This window comes from Heptranchias perlo, chromosome 9 (assembly GCF_035084215.1).
Source record: "Heptranchias perlo isolate sHepPer1 chromosome 9, sHepPer1.hap1, whole genome shotgun sequence".
Classification (NCBI taxonomy): domain Eukaryota; kingdom Metazoa; phylum Chordata; class Chondrichthyes; order Hexanchiformes; family Hexanchidae; genus Heptranchias; species Heptranchias perlo.
Window position 1 is genome coordinate 63,066,283 of NC_090333.1, and position 17,516 is coordinate 63,083,798.

Below are 17,516 nucleotides of genomic sequence, written 5' to 3' on the forward strand. Positions count from 1 at the left end.
TGCTGTCCTTACCTCGTCTGGCCTATGTGTGACTCCAGCCTCGCACCATTGTGGTTGACTCTTAACTGCCCTCCGAAATGGTCTAGCAAGCCATTCAGCTGTATCAAACCGCGAGAAAGATTGAAGAAGACCACCACTACCGTCTCAGGGCAAGTAGGGATGAGCAATAAATGTCAGGGACCCCCGCATCCCAAAAATGAATTTTTAAAAATTCTGTAAGTAGATTACTACAAGCAAGGGTAATTTACAAAGAAAGTACAGCTTTCAGCTAGTAGAGAACTAATTCCACTTAAAGGAACTTAACTTTTCTCCACAAGTATATTAACCTATGGTTAAAAAAGTTATGCCTGACTTCTGTGTTTATTTCCAGTTTCCTAATTTTTAACTTTCAAATCTAGTAAGGCTCTTCACCTTTTGTACCCTTGGACAGGCTATAAGAAAAAGCTGATTGTCTGGACAATCTTTCTCTCATTTCTGACCTTGGTCTATCACAACCTTTCCATTTTGTTGAGACGACTATGGACGTTGCTCCTCTGAACTTTCTTTTCTTGTTCCTTCCAAGCTTTAAATATGTTAACCAACATTCTCTCTTTCCTTCCTGCAGCCTTATCATATGTCTCCTACTCTAATCAATTATTTTCCAGAACCTCTACTCCTTACCACCCTCATTCATTCTTTCCCTTTACAATCTTCAGACTTTTAAAACCCAAGCTTTACTTCCAATTTACCTCATCCTTTATTCTATGCAACCTGGTGATATCCTGTCACCTCAGGTTCTCAAAAAGAAAAATAATAACTGGTGTCCCTTGGTATTGGAATCATAGTTGAACAATTTGCCTGAATTAACTTTGCCAATTTATTTCATCATCTTGAGTACTTCAGTTTGGTCACTTTGTGGTCTTGTGTTTTCCAAAGAAATGCCCAATTTCCTTAATATTTGCTCATAAGTTCAGTTCCTGATATCTGGAATCATCATTGTTGCTTTATAATCTTCTCAAGGATACAATGTCTATCCTGTGACTAAGTGATCACACAGTACACACAATACTCTATATATGGTCTGACCAACACCTTATATAGCAACAATACAACTTCCTAATTTATACTCAATTCCTATGCTGAAGTGATGTGGTACCTTCATAAAGTTACTTTATAATTATGGTTGTATACTTGTATGAGCAAAAATTGAGATTGGTTGGATACCATGCATGCCTCAGAGTCTGAAATGTATCCTGTGAATTTATTCAGCTGAGTATGCCACGCGAGTTTAAATTTGAGGGTTAATTGGAAACTAAAGGAGGTGAAACAGAAGTTTTCTTGCCGAGCCATGGAACAAGATATTCTTTGTCGTTGTACTTGTACTTGTACTCGTACTCATCCTACTAGTTGGGAAAATTACATGATCAACCAGAGTCTCTGCCACAGTTACTAACTTCGGCAAAAGTTACACACTGCGTCTTAATTATCATTTGCTATCTTATTTTGTAGGTTGTTCGTATCACTTTTTTGTTCATCTAAGACTTTGGCACTTTGAGAAGCAGGCTCGCTAATTTTACTTGTTGTAACACATTGAATTATGCCTGGGGACATCTTTCATGTCATGGATTGCTTGTTGTTAAATTGAAAGTTTAAATGCTTTTTTGCACGTTCTATTTAAATTAGGGCATAATGGTACAATATATCATTTGAAATAGGGCACTGCTTGTCAGCAACCATAGTTTCAAGTGAGTGTTCTGCTGCAATGTACACACGTCAGATTGTCTTTATTGATCACTAACAAAAAGAGAAAGGTCAGGCATGAGTGAATCACATGGCTAGCCCTATTTAGAATAGAAATAATTTTAATATGACTGTGTCCGATCCCAATGAGTGTATTCAAAAATAATGCATGGAACAATATGGATTGGAACTTGCTGAGTCAGTCACTGAGTCGCAGGGAAAAATGCAGTTTAAGAAGGGTCAGAAGTTTGTCTGTGATGAGTATTTCGTGCTACTTTAAAATGAGTTTGGGACATTAGGGGCTTTTATCGAACTATCCTATCTACTGTCTATCTCTGATTTAAAGTTGTAGAATCCCTTTGGCCCATCAGATTGTAGCACCAGAGACCACTGCCTGATGCTCAACCAGTCAGATCCCACAACTCTATCTCTGGTTTGGCCATTTTTGTGATTTGAGCCAATTGTTTTCTAAAATTCATAACATTATAGACATATAAAGGATTTGACAATCAGAAAAAAATCACTTATTTATCCATCAACATTACCTCGGCAACTGCCCCCCTTCCTGTAAACAGCAAGGCATACCCCACTAGGCTGCTTGGGTACATCCTCCTTTGCCCAATACTACACAGTCCACACCCGGCCAGCTTTTACTCTGTTCAGAGGCCTGATGTAATGAACAAGGTGTACATGAACAAAAACAATCTGATCTAAAAGATTACAATTCCTAGAAGCCACCACATGATGAACAGTTCTTTCTTTATATAACGGCTTTTTGAGTTTCTGAAACTGGTTTTCTCCCTCCCATTCTCTGTGCTGCCGAGTCTCCTAATCCTCCTTTCTTCTGCTCTTTTTTAAAAAAAAAATATTTTTATTTTTAAAAATTATTTTTAAAAAAATTATTCTTCTGCTCTGTGTACTCCTAAAGACCCAGCCTGCTCCACCCTGTCCTCTGTGCTCCACCAGTGTGACTCAGCTGCTCCTGTTCACTGTTTGTAGTGCATCAGTGGCCCTGCCCACTCTCTCCTGCACTGTGGTGCATCAGGAAATCTTAGACCAATTCCTTTTGCTCCCCAGCCCACTTGGCACCAAAGCAACATCATTCACACTGAAAGTGTGGCAGAGACAAATGAAAGTGCAAAGAAGTATGATGAAAGAAAAGGAGTGGCTAGAAATAGCAAAATAGTGCAGATGCTGGAAATCTAAAATAAAAACAAAATGCTGGAAACACTCAGCAAGTCAGGCAGCATTGGTGAAGAAAGAAAAACAAAGTTAAAGTTTCAGGTCTTATGACCCTTCATCAGAAAGTTAAAATTTTGGGTCCATAGTAGATATTCTCTCAGGTTCCACATTATGACAACAACAACTTCCATTTATATAGCACCTTTAATGTAATAAAACACCCCATGGTGCTTCACAGGAGTGTGATCAGACAAAAATTTATTCTTTCCCATAAGCAGTCCCCGAGTCCCCAACGATCAAGAGTTGACCTCTACTGCCCAATATCCAGTCCTACATTTGCATGACCTGGGATTATTAAAATCAAAACCCCTTGTTATGTGTACTGTATCCATCAATCTCATACGTACACCCACGTGCGCATTTTCTATCTTCTGAAAAGCAGACTAATGGACACTACAGTGAGCTGAAACCAATTGTAAATCAACGGTTTATTTTTTACATGAAATGTATGAACAAACAGAATAATGTTGAAAATGAATTTCATTCTATTTCATAATGCTTCTTGTGATATAGAAAATAACATCTGCCACACTATCCTTGTTAGAGGGATAAATTCACTTACTGACTAAAAAATCTCAAACTCGCCAATGCTAACATTAAGGAGAGAATTCTCACCCACTATGACTTCCGCTCCTGATTTCTGCAGACTTGGTGACTTCCAACTAGACAGGAAGCCAAAGACGTGGCCTCTGATCCTCCCCCAGCTCTCTGTGCCTGGCATTAACCAGTTGACCTGCCAATTAAACTTGTGACCGCTAGAAGTAGACACCTGGCAGGTACTCCTCTGAAGCTATTCTAGCACATTGTCAATGTTTACTGGAATGTCGTAGTGAACTTCCATTGTTTCAAGCTGATGTGGTATGCGGGTAGCACCATTTCAACCAGTTCATTTGGATTTACTCCACATGGCCAAAAGCTTGTGTGTATCTAGCACCTTATATGGTGAATTCAGCTTAATAGCAACATCATGATACAAATGACCTGAAATTTATCCTACATCAAAATAGTCAATAATCCTAAAACATAACAGGAATAAAGGAGCAGTAAAAAGGAAAAATAAATATTAAGATGTGATTGAGATAGAACTATGAGTGGTGGAAATAGAGGGAAGAGAGAAAAAGACAAGTGGTGAAGGAAAGAGATAATTTCTTATTCGAAGTTTGAAGTCCTGATTCTGCATCTTAGTCTTTGATAGGTGAGAGGAAAAGGAGCCTGCGTGATACACATGGGGGGGAAAAAAGAGGTCGGAAAAGGGAGAGCAAATCTCAGGTTTGGACAATCAAAGAAAAAGATCAAGCTATATGGAGTTTATATATTCTGCAAGGCCCCTACTTGTGTTGCCATATTCTCAAAGCACAGGTCTTGCACAGCTGGTTGTAAGCCAACTGTAATACTGCCAGATTTCACTGCTGGGAAAACCCAGTTTCTGTTCATTTTCCAGGCCACTGGTCTTAACAAGTCTCAGCAGTTTCACATTGGGCTTATAGCTAGCTTCATCAGAGCGGTGCTTCGGGAACCTGGCAGTACTCGCACAATATAAAATTGCCTGTAGGGAGAGAAAGAGACATAGAGAGAAAGGCAAAATGTGTGAAGCACATAGGATTTGAATCATGCCGGAGAAAAGAGATGGTGACAAATGATTTTTATAAAGAGAGAGTGGTGAAGAGTCATAGACAAGCACAGAACAAGAGATGGACAAAGAAGAAAATGAACCAAGAGGAGTGCAGACAATGAATTAGAGTGGGAGATAAGGAGCTAGACAGTTCAAGGAAGCGAGTTTTTACAAAAAAAAATTGTGAGCAGTGTAAGGGAGATTAGCTAGTGGTTCATTTGAATGCATGAATGAGGACCTTGAATAAAATTCTGGTACATATAGACACTTTGTTGCAAAAATTAAATGTATAGTTCTGTCTGTACAATTTGGAAAGTGTTCACAAATGGCAAATTCCAGTTATTGGCTGGACTAGAGGTGAGTTCGTGAGAGAGATAATTGATATTACACACCTGGTGATGGTTACAGCGTGGCAGGTCGCCTGTCCATCGTTTTCATGATAAAATTAGTAAGCATTTAGAAATGCATGGGGTTCATCAAGGACAGGTTTGTTATAGGTAAAGTAGAGTTTGACAAATTTAATAGCTTTTTGCTGAAATGACCAAATTTGCATTGTACAGGTATCGAATTTATTTTCTTCCTCTTTCACAGACTTTTTACTGCATTATGCTTTAACAATCTCCTTATTTAATTGTAATTTCGCCCCTTCCCTCCAAAGTTGCAGACCCTCCTGAAGTACAGTTCCGGGGTGTCATTTGCCCTCCAGGACCTCACCTGAATGAGCATTCCCATTTTTCCATTTGAGAGGTTGCAGTGAATGTCAGTGAGCTGCTATGAGCCCATATGCCTACTTATGACTTTCCAGTAAGGGCCACTGGATATCAATAATGGAAGATTTCCTCTGTTCCTTGTCTGTAACAAAATCATAATCGTTTATTAAGGCTTTCTGATCTCGCCAAACATATGCATGGAGGAAATCTTCACTGTGTACGTGGAACCCGAGCTGATATTTCCTCTGCCACCACCCGCCCCCCCTCCTCATCCCTCGCCTAGGGTCTTTGAGTCTGATTGTAGCATCTGTGTTGCCACCCTTGGCTTGGATCAACAAATTTAGTTGGATTGAATCATAGTCTGTATGGCTCAGGCCCACATAGGACAGTGCAGTTACCAACGGAGCTCTCGAGGGAGCCTTCATTTAATTTGCTGATTATGATGATAAATCATCGTTGCAAAAGCTCTTTTTTCAGTTGTGCAGCTTTGACAAGGCAAGCTGGTTCATATTTCCACATTATGTAGCAAAAATAGAATTTGAAAGTTTCAAACAAAACATTTTTATGACACTGAAACTTAGACAGTAGTTTGCTACTGTTGGTTGCTGTTTATTATTTGAGAGAAAGAAATGCAAGTTCAATCTTTTTCTGACAGAATATTAACAAGTTATTGCGTATTATGTAAAACAGTTTTTTGTTACAGTTTTAGCCAGGGCATTTTAAAGCTTTGAAGAATTCCTATGGTTCCATATATTGTCCTCATTCCTGGCTCCATTCTCCACCCTTCATAAAATTCAACTTGTTCATGACTTAGCCACTTGTGTCCCGTTGTGTACACTCATCACCCAAGTTAATAAATAGCAATTTATTTACATACCCACTCAATGAATAGTCCCGTATGTTGCTGAAAGCTTGCATTTCCACGCTGTAGTCAAAATAATTTCTAATGGCCATTTGAGTAAGTTTGATAGTTAGGGATATTCTAATGTAATTTTGAAATAATTGTCATTTTCCCTCTTTCTTTCACATTCCCTCTCTGCTACCGCGAAGAGCTTGGTCTTTCAGCCGGAGAGGGTGGATGGTCAAGGCCATGAACATTTCTGCACCTACCATGTGTACAACAATTTTAACCCTTTAAGCACCGTGCTGGGTTTACTAATTTAGGTGCTGGATTGCTCTAGGGAGTCACCTCAAAGTGTACTTGCTCAACGTCCCTCTTCCTGGATTGATGCATAAAACTGCATCAAACATGCAGTTGGGTTGCTCTTCCAAATCTGGATTTTTGATTGGCTGGATTTCAGCCGATGAAAATTTAGTTTTTCAAAACTTGATTTGATCTCTAAAATGAATCAGGAGTGAGGCAAAGTAAAGTAAAATTAATTCTTTAGAGAAAACAAAGGAGAGGAAAAGTAGAATATATTAGATTAGTTAGAAAAAATAGCATTAAATTAAAAGTAGAAGAAACAGAGTGCGTGGAGGTAGGGATGATACGACAAGTGTTAATTTTCTTAAAATTGTGTTTTAATTTTTATTTTATTTGGTTGAGGTTTATCTTGCAGTAATAAAATAATTGCTGATCGTTACAAGAACTTTGTTACTGTCATGGAAGTTTTTTCAACATCAGTGTGTCAGCTGAAAACAAAATTGGTTGGCTGAAGCACATAGAATTTTTTGTTGTCTGCCTGTTGAATTTAGAATGCGTTTACACTGTTCTTGGTCAGGAAACCAGGTTGGGAATGTCCCATCCTTGCAGCTGAAGGAAGATCCCAGGAGGTGAACATTGCTTGTTGGAGAAATGTTGGGGATATTTAAGGAAGATATGGATACACAGGAGCAGCTACACCAAAGCATTGATCTGCCAACTAAGAGACACAAGAATGAGTGAAATCCTGGCTGCCGTTTGCAGTCAATAATTTGAGTTAGATTAATTACAATGAGAGGAAAAGTGTTCTGGGGTGAAAACTTTCAAATAGTTAAAAGTACATCAGCTAAATCACATAAATGGGTTGATACATGCATAGAGAGGACAAGTGCTGCATTGTCTTTAACTTTTGACAAAGAAGAACAAGTGGAAATATGGCAGGGTGAATTGAAACAAATTGCAAAACAAAAAAAAATGCAACGGTTCGCACTTGTATAATTTGCCGTGCTGTATCTTTTATGGTCGTATGCAGTAAACAATTAAGAGAAAGGAGCAGGAGTAGGCCATTCAGCCCCTCGAGCCTGCTCCGCCATTTAATGAGATCATGGCTGATCTGATTTTTACCTCAACTCCACTTTCCCACCCTTTCTCCGTATCCTTTGAGTCCCTTGCTGATCAAAAATTTGTCTAGCTCAGCCTTGAATGTATTCAATGACTCTGCATTAATATAACCTTTTACTAGATAAAGGATTTCAATTTATTGTCCCTAGAAACATAGAAACATGGAAAATAGGAGCAGGAGTAGACCATTCGGCCTTGCGAGCCTGCTCTGCCATTCAATATGATCATGGCTGATCCTCTATCTCAATACCATATTCCTGCTCTCTCCCCATACCCTTTGATGCCTTTTATGTCTAGAAATCTGTCCAGCTCCTTCTTAAACATATTCAGTGACTTGGCCTCCACAGCCTTCTGTGGGAGAGAATTCTACAGGTTCACCATCCTCTGAGTGAAGAAATTTCTCCTCATCTCAGTCCTAAATGTCCACCCCGTATCCTGAGACTGTAACCCCTCGTTCTGGACCCCCCAGCCAGGGGAAACATCCTTCCTGCATCCAGTCTGTCCAGCTCTGTCAGAATTTTATTTGTTTCAATTGAGATCCCCTCTCATTCTTCTAAACTCGAGTGAATACAGGCCGAGTTGACCCAATCTCTCCTCATACGACCTTCGCTGCACTTCCTCTATGGCAAGTATATCCTTTCTTAGGTAAGGAGTCCAAAACTGCATGCAATACTCACAGTGTGGCCTCACCAAGGCCCTGTATAACTGCAGAAAGACATCCTTGCTCCTGGACTCACATCCTCTTGCAATGAAGGCCAACATACCATTTGCTTTCCTAACTGCTTGCTGCACCTGCATGTTTGCTTTCAGTGACTGGTGTACAAGGACACCCAGGTCCCTATGTACATCAACATTTCCCAATCTATCACAGTTTAAATAATACTCTGCCTTTGCGTTTTTCCTTCCAAAGTGGATAACTTCACATTTATCCATATTATACTGCATCTGCCATGTATTTGCCCACTCACTCAACTTGTCTAAATCGCCTTGAAGCCTCTTTGCACCCTCCTCACGACTCATGATCCCACCTAGTTTTGTGTCATCAGCAAACTTGGAAATATTACATTTGGTCCCCTCATCCAAATCATCGATATACATTGTGAATAGCTGGGGCCCAAGCACTGATCCTTGCGGTACTCCACTCGTCACTGCCTGCCACCCGGATAAAGACCCATTTATTCCTACTCTCTGTTTCCTGTCTGTTAACCAATTTTCAATCCACGTCAGTATATTACCCCCAATCCCATGTGCTTTAATTTTGCACACTAACCTCTTAAGTGGGACTTTATCAAAGGCCTTCTGAAAATCCAAATAAACTACATCCACTGGTTCTCCCTTATCTATTCTACCAGTTACAGCCTCAAAAAATTCCAGTAGGTTTGTCAAACATGATTTCCCTTTCATAAATCCATGTTGACTTTGTCTAATCCCGTTGATATTTTCTAAGTGTCCTGTTATCACATCCATTATAATAGACTCTAGCATTTTCCCTACTACTGATGTTAGGCTAACTGGTCTGTAGTTCCCTGTTTTCTCTTTCCATCCTTTTTTAAATAGTGGGGTTACATTTGGCATCCTCCAATCTGCAGGAGCTGTTCCATAATCTATAGAATTTTGGAAGATGACGACTAATACATCCACTATTTCCATAGCTACCTCTTTTAGGATTTAGGATGCAGATTATCAGGCCCTGGGGATTTATCGTCTTTCGGTCGCATTAATTTCTCCAGCACTTTTTTTTTACGAATGCTAATTTCCTTTAATTCCTCCTTCTCACTCGTCCCTTGGTTCCCTAGCATTTCTGGTAAGTTATTTGGTTCTGTCTTCATGGACGAGGACACAAAGTATTTGTTTAATTGCTCTGCCATTTGCTTGTTTCCCGTTATAAATTCTCCCATTTCTGACTGTAAGGGACCTACATTTGTCTTCACTAATCTTTTTCTTTTTACATAATTGTAGAAGTTTTTACAGTCCACTTTTATGTTCCTTGCAAGTTTACTCTCATACTCTATTTTTCCCCTCTTAATCAATCTCTTGGTCTTTTTTTGCTGAATTCTAAACTGCCCCAATCATCAGGCTTGCTACTTTTTCTGGCAACTTTATGACTCCTCTTTGGATCTAATACTATCCTTAATTTCTTTTGTTAGCCATTATCCACTAATATTTGATCTGATACTGTGGAGATTTTATGAATGCCATAGTTCATACACATTATATGAGTACAAGATCATTATTTCCAAAATTTTGAATTATCTTGTCCATCCTAGATAGCCATTTATGAATAAAGATCAATATCATTGGTGTATTGCTTAACATTTGGAGTTACATAACTGTAAGCCATTGTACATCTTAAGTTCAAGGAAGTGATTAAAACCTGTGTTCCATAAATTGTACCAAATCACAGAATGCCACAAATATATACAACAGATATGCGTTAGAGAGAAATAAGAGAGAGATATATAGAGGTAGGCAATCTGTATATATCTTGAGAGTGCTAAGTTGCTTTTCATCAACAGTTTGTGGTAGAGAAACACTTGAAAATTGACTTTGCTAGCTCAACAAATGTGAAAAATGCTGAATTCTTTTTCCATATATGTAAGAATCAACAGATATACATTAGAAGTGGACAACTGAAAAATCTGCCAAAACAGGTTTTGGTGAGTTTAAAGCTTGGGAGTAGTCCTTAAAATACAAATCTAATTAAAAAAAAAATTCTATCAATAACTGGATAGTAATGGGTGTCCTTTGTTAACTCTATCAAATAATTTGTCTTGCCTTATAGAACTTACTTTTAGTGCATGTCAGTTAATGGGGACTTAATTAATGGTAGCATTTCCGCAAAGCTGCCAACATATCCTGCATTCAGATGTGATTGCCTACCAGGAAATACTGGATTAAGGGAGCATCGTTCTTGCCTCAGGATTGTCCTTATTAATACGTCCTTTGATTATACACAAACAATTGGCAATTCTCCTGTCGCTTTACCTTAAATGGATGTCATTTCTTTTGTTGGACAACCAGTTTTGAATGTGGCTAATCGTAATGTAAAACCTGGTATATATTTTTTATTAAGTATTTAGTATTAACCGGAAATTTTAAAGAAATACTGCCAATCTGGTTGTGGTGATGTTTTTGAATGGACTATTACCCAAAATTGGAAGGGTGGAATGCTCAAAAGGAAGCATTTCCAATTGGTGCACTGACTAACAGAAGAAATGCTGTCATTTGCAATACTTTGGCATTGGGTCTGCTTGGTTTATAATCAGGATCTCGTGCTGGCCAGTTTCATTATACTTTCTCTTCCTCCTTTCAACTTTTTCATTTAAAAAAAGTTATGTATAAAATGTATTATTGCTTATTCATTGCCTTATCATTACAGGTGTATTGTTAATTAAAGGACTGTGATAAATGACAGAATAATCTACCAGCAGCAATGCTGACAATAGTAATTATTTTTCATGTTAAAATTTAAGTATGAAATGTGTAGCCAGAGGTAAAGTGTCTGGCAGTGAGCTTGAATTAAACAAGAGGTGTGTGTTTTCCTTGTCAGCTTTTCAGCTACCAGCAATTTTGTTTGAGATCTGAAATTGGTGTAGCAACAATAATGATCTGTTTCAAACTAACATAACAAATTGAAGATTTTAAGAGCTTATCTCTGAACCTAGAAGGTCAGAGCCATGACACTAATTGGAGCATTGCTTTTATGAATCAGTTATTACAAAATGTGCAACTGTAAAAACTGTCTATGCTTGTTTTGTCAGCCAGTGGCAGATCTTGGTTACACTGGAGGAGGGGATAAACTGTAAGGAATTCAGGCCTCGTAAAGTTTTTTTTGGTGCAAGTAGTTCTGACACTGAAGTGGAGCAGATCTGCTATGCAGTTTGCATATTCTTGTTGAAGGGAGTTTCATGGTTTTATTCATGTGAGTGTACTGTGGTGTGGGATATTGATAAGTGAGATATAAGCATCTGCAAGCCCAAACTATCCAACCTGCAAAGCCATGTTAATGCTGCTTACATGGTGGTAATTGATTTCCTGCAAGATCAGTCACCTGCATTTTTTTTCGGTGAAGTTGCATATTTTTGTGATAGAAATTCTTAATAAATCTGGCAGCATTAATGCATTGAAATATTTTTTCAGAAAAATCTAGCTTAACTTACATTGCATTGATCTGCAGTCAACACTTGATGAACCTTACAATCTAATATAACCCAACTGATTCATTTTCAATTCTAAGAATTATCTATCCCTGAGCTGCTCGGTATTTGAAGGAGACAACACTTAAGACTTCGCATGTTGCTTGGATCACAATCTTGCTGGTTCACTGAAATATTTCTTCAAATTTCACTGGCGAAGGAACATTGGTGTCGCCCCTCCCTTCTAGTTTTTTGAAAGTGTTGATTCCTGCTGCATAGGCTAAACCCCAGTAACTCTTAGAAATGGTCATTCTCCACATGTGAGCTGAGACAATGAGTATTGACCGTCTTTTTTGGGTGGTGACCATCCCACCTCAGCACAAAAACTAATTGATAAAAATTTTAGATGGCACGCATACTATTTTTTTTTAGATTATCCAATGTAAGTTCACCTGGTGTCGGCCTTGACTCTGGTAGTGGTAGCACTCATCTGGTGGAGATTAGCTAACTTAGCACATCCTGGGAATCAAACCTGGGATCTTCCAATCGATATGGTTTGGTGCTTCACCAACTAGTGCTTTTACTCACCTAAGGGTGCCAGACACAATATTTGTCCCCATTTCTCTTCCCCCCCCCCACCCCCGCCCCGAGAGTGTTATGAAGATTGTCACTAGCACATAACATTATGTATTTTGGTATAGCTACTCTATATCTGCGGCAGTTTGTTGTAATAATGTGCCACCCATTGTAATAAACAGGGTAAGTAAAAACACACACAACATGCAAAATCAGCAATTTTCATTGACACTCATGTCCTATTGGTGGAAAACGGATTCTCCGCAAAAGCTTCAGTCCTTCTAATCACCTTGAAGGTTTGTGTCCTGTGGCCCTTATCCTTTACGTGTGATTAGTCCTCCTTCATTACAAAAGCCCATTTAACTTGATGATTGTTAATGATACTGATATTTCATGTGAACATATATAATTAGAAAATTCTTGGTGTTTAATAATAGTATCCTTTTGTTTTAATAACTCTCATTCTTGTCGAAGAGAAGCAACCTGGAGCTTATTGAAGAATACTTCTTCGGATATTGATACGGGTCTAATATTCTACAGATATGTTCACAAAATTTCTGGGGAACTTTCAACGACAGTTGTGTAGATTTAGTTGACATTAACACCCGTTTTTGCTGTTTGTTTGTACTTTTTTTATTTTCAGTTTTTAATTTTCATCTTTTTATCATGTTGATGAGTGACAAGTTTTTGTTTATAGTGCATATTTGGAATCATTTTTTATTTTTATTTTAGCTAGATGCAGTTTGAGTAATACCTTCTTTCTTTTTATTTATGTAGCATTCGTACTTCATTACCCCTGATACGAGTGGACTGCCTACAATACCCGAAAGTGTAAGTACTGTGAACAACAGAGCACAGTTTTCATTTCAGGTTGCACATTTTTGTTAGGAGAGTACCTTAGCTATTTTTCTGTTTAGCACTTAAATAAAAATACTTCAGTAAATCATCCTTCAACCACTAACATTTGTGCTGAGTGTATTTGATTCACATGATGGCAAATCATGTGAACCTGTACAATTTTAAGCGGTTAATGTCTGAAATATAACATGCCCGAAATTGTTAGAAAAATATTTTCATGTGCTTCAGAACAAAAATTAGTTAAACCAAAATATAATTTGGAATGGTATCTGTTACAAAAGGGGTAGCCAGTACTTTTATTAGATATGGTTTCAAAATGACTTGATAACCGTGTGAAATATTGGCTAAAGTTTTTCTTCCTACAAAGTAACCGTTGGATCTTAAACTTCTCAGAACTTTGTCATAATTTATCAATATTTAAAATGTTTTAATCCTGAATATGTTTTCACTTTGCCATTGATTCAAGACAAGAGATGTTCCTGATTGTCTGCAGTACAAAAATTACAAAGGAGAATGAGCATCAGCCTAAAATGGGGGGAAATTTGGTATTGTAATTATTCATACACAAACTAAACATAAGCGTTTATTTGTGAAACAGGTACATGATGTCTCTGACCAAAAAAGTCTATATTCTTGACATCCTTAATCAATTTATTGCTTAAAAATTACAAGATTTTCCTTTGAGCTTTTAACTCGTGAAGGTGAATTTTTTATGTCTTTGTTCCTTGCTCTGAGTTTGACAAAAGCATGTAAGAGTTTAGGTGATAATGCTATTTGTCTGTAGTCACCAGCTTGTCACCTGAGTAATATTCTAGCACTTGACTCAGTTTTAACTAAACTAAAAACAAGTGCCATTCTTCAATAAAGCACTGGGTTCCTATCAAAAAATGATTGAGCTTTTTTTAAAAAAAGCTCAGTGTTTGATGAGTGGACAGCCCGTAGATTGCAATCATTGTGCTGGTGTGAGAATTGATATACCATGGTCAATAACTGTAGGCTTTAATTGATTTTAACTATATATTTCCCATTGTCACACATCTGCTATTTTTAATCTTATTTAGTGTGGGATTTTGTGCCTGCTGGGCACATCGCTTCCCCATTACGGAAAGGTTAGTGCTGGGTAACTGGGGTTTACAAATGGAAGTTCACCATATTTTCTATTTACTATGTTGACATATTTTACATTCGATTTATTCTAATTGAATCTCAAGCTGTGAGAGGCCAGTCAAGTGTAAAAAGCCAGAAGAATGTGGAGGTTAGCCTCATTAGGAGTTCAGTTTTGAGGTGCAGTTGGACATGAGTTTTTATCAATAAGTAATACATGTGTGAAGTAAGTAAGCAGACTTTGACTCTTGTAAGAGTTTGGTTCCAGTGGGAGTTCAGGCTAACAGGACCTATATTTTTAAGTTAGACACAGAGAAAATTGGATAAATATTTGAAGCAGAGAAAGGTGCAGGGCTATGGGGAGAGTGGGGCAATGGAAATAATCTTGGATTGCTCTCGCAAAGAGCTGGCACAGACATGATGGGCCAAATGGCCACCTGCTGTGCTGTAAACTTCTGTGCTTCTACAGTTCTATGGATTCCAAGGCTTTTAGCATCCATTGACAGGCCTGGAGAAGGGTGTATTGGTACTGTGCATTTGCAACCATTTGCTTGACTGCTTTTCCTTCAACCAGTTGGCATTTGACATAACTGCTTTGCACATTTCAGTAAAGTAAAAGTATACACACAGTACGTTTTACATCAATTGTTGATTTAAATGACCACACATTTGCAGCCTTATTAAAGAGACACGGAACAGACGTAAATATAACGGAAATCCATTCTGTGCTAACTAATGCACACATGATCCAAAATTGTTCACATACAAGACATTTAAAAATCAACTTCTAGCTTTTGAATTTCTGGCTATGAAATGCAACCTTTACTTTGTTTCTCTAAATAAACTTTTCGCCTGCTGATTTTTAAAAAAAAGAAATACATTGTACATTTAAATCTATTTCCAGGTAATAAATGCTCATGTGGCGTTATTTGCGTCAAAGTAATTTAGTTGCAAGTTGTGAATAACTTTTGAAATACAGGAGCAAATTTAAACAAAAGGATCATTTATTTGTGAAACAGGCCCATGATGTGTCCAACAAAAAAAATCTATTTTGCTCTGCAGAAACAACATTTTTGAGAATTATGGGCTTTTGAGTTAGTTCTTTTTGCTTGTCTGTGTGCTTTGCTTCTCATGATATTTTGAGTGGTTTATACTATTACCATTAAAATCACATTATACAGGAATTTTCCAACGAGAACTGCCAGAAAGTGTGTGGTTATCATGGAAGTCGTGGGTCTTTTTTTAAAAGAAAATGCACACTGTATTGATTGATTAAACCCTATTATTGTGCTGCAGTAAACCCATTATTATATGTGGGGCGTTATTTTCCTGGACCAGAGGATCTTGGCAAGTTGTTGAAACTTTCTAGATTGGTTTGCTGATGGCTTAGTCAGTGAATGTCCCACATGGTGTGGCACTGAGCTTTATATAGAGCAAGATCTTGGTTTTGATTCTGGAGCAACAGAGGGGTTGCTGTGAAATGCCTTAGTTTGGGAAGGGACAACTCCGCCAGGGTTCCTGGTCAATATACAATAACCCATGCTGAAAGGTGGGTGCATGTGACGAGTTCAGTTTTTCCCTGAAATTCTGAGGGACAAGTAAGCTGATAAAACTCGCTGTCTCGGCTTTTATTTTTATTCGTTCACTGGATGTGGGTGTCGCTGGCGAGGCCAGCATTTATTGCCCATCCCTAATTGCCCTCGAGAAGGTGGCAGTGAGCCGCCTTCTTGAACCGCTGCAGTCCGTGTGGTGGCGGTTCTCCCACAGTGCTGTTAGGAAGGGAGTTCCAGGATTTTGATCCAGTGACGATGAAGGAACGGCGATATATTTCCAAGTCGAGATGGTGTGTGACTTGGAGGGGAACATGCAGGTGGTGTTGTTCCCATGTGCCTGCTGCTCTTGTCCTTCTAGATGGTAGAGGTCGCGGGTTTGGGAGGTGCTGTCGAAGAAGCCGTGGCGAGTTGCTGCAGTGCATCCTGTGGATGGTACACACTGCAGCCACAGTGCGCCGGTGGTGAAGGGAGTGAATGTTTAGGGTGGTGGATGGGGTGCCAATCAAGCAGGCTGCTTTATCTTGGATGGTGTCGAGCTTCTTGAGTGTTGTTGGAGCTGCACTCATCCAAGGCTCAACTATGACGTATGAGAGCGCTGCTGTTAGCATTGGAACCCTACTCTGGCAGCAGACATTGCCTTCAGGATGAAAACCGGAGTGAAAATTTTGGTGGCTTTCACAAAATCATAGACAAAAGATTCCCCCAAATCCAATTCTCTCAAATTACCCTAATATATAATTGCTAACCATTTCGAAATCTAGGAATGTACATACAGCTAAATTTCCAATGCTTTTCTGTTTGTGTGATTTGTACAAAGATAGTGGTTGAACTAACAACTTCATATTGATTCATAAATAACATTTTGGAGCTATTTGTTTTTAAGCAAAAGGTAAACTTGAAACAAATGTAATTGGGTATTTTTTATAAATATGGAACAGTATTAAATCTAAATACCCTTGGCCATCAAAAAAAAGAATTCCAAATATTCTAACTGAAGCAACAAAATGTTCAAAAGAAGCAGAATTTTCTTTTATTGCATAATTTGCTTACTATTTTCCATTTTCATGTTGCAGAGAAATATGACTGAATATTTTGTTGCTGTGGATGTCAACAACATGTTGCAACTTTATGCCAGTATGCTGCACGAACGACGCATTATTATTACCTCCAGTAAACTTAGCACTGTGAGTACTTGTATAACCTAATGGGAAGGGTTTTTTTTTATCTTGCAGCTTTTTGTCTCAGAACTACACACAAAAGATTTATCCCCTTCCATTCTTGCTAGACAATGTTAAAGCACTGTATGAGAGATGGCTTTGACTTGACTTTTGTATGTACAAAAGTTCAAGCGGTACAAGGTCTTCTCTGCTATATTCAGATACATTAATTATTGCTGGTTATCAGCAGATGAGAGGTTTTTGACTCTTCAGAGCTCATTTAACCGTCTTGTAGCTAATGCGGAAGATTCTTGAGGGCCTTTGTATTCTTTATTACTCACTTGGGGCGTACACTGCCAAGGCTACTTGAGAGAAAGCAAAAGGCCATGATAATGGTTACCTTAAGCTGTAATAACTAAATTCATTCCTGCTTCTGAGTAGCAGCTTGGGAAGAGGTAATGTAATAGTACTATTTTAGAATAAGGCTGGTAATGCTTTGTGGTTGAAGAGGGGCTATTTCTATCATGTTTCAAGGCTTTGCATTCAGATAGTGGAACCAAGTATCCTGAATGCCTGTTTACAGTGC

At 38.3% G+C, this 17,516-nt stretch overlaps 1 protein-coding gene across 4 annotated transcripts in view; it reads left to right on the forward strand.

Moving 5' to 3' along the window:
* Nucleotides 1–17,516, forward strand: part of dennd1b (DENN/MADD domain containing 1B) — a 244,552-nt gene that overhangs the window by 129,754 nt on the left and 97,282 nt on the right. For 3 of the 4 annotated variants that reach the window (XM_067990635.1, XM_067990632.1, XM_067990634.1), the window contains exons 8-10: nt 10,147–10,203; nt 13,036–13,089; nt 16,847–16,957. In XM_067990635.1, the coding sequence (XP_067846736.1) occupies nt 10,147–10,203; nt 13,036–13,089; nt 16,847–16,957 (222 nt within the window). The remainder of the gene's footprint in view (nt 1–10,146; nt 10,204–13,035; nt 13,090–16,846; nt 16,958–17,516) is intronic. The other variant, XM_067990633.1, reaches the window with a different exon arrangement.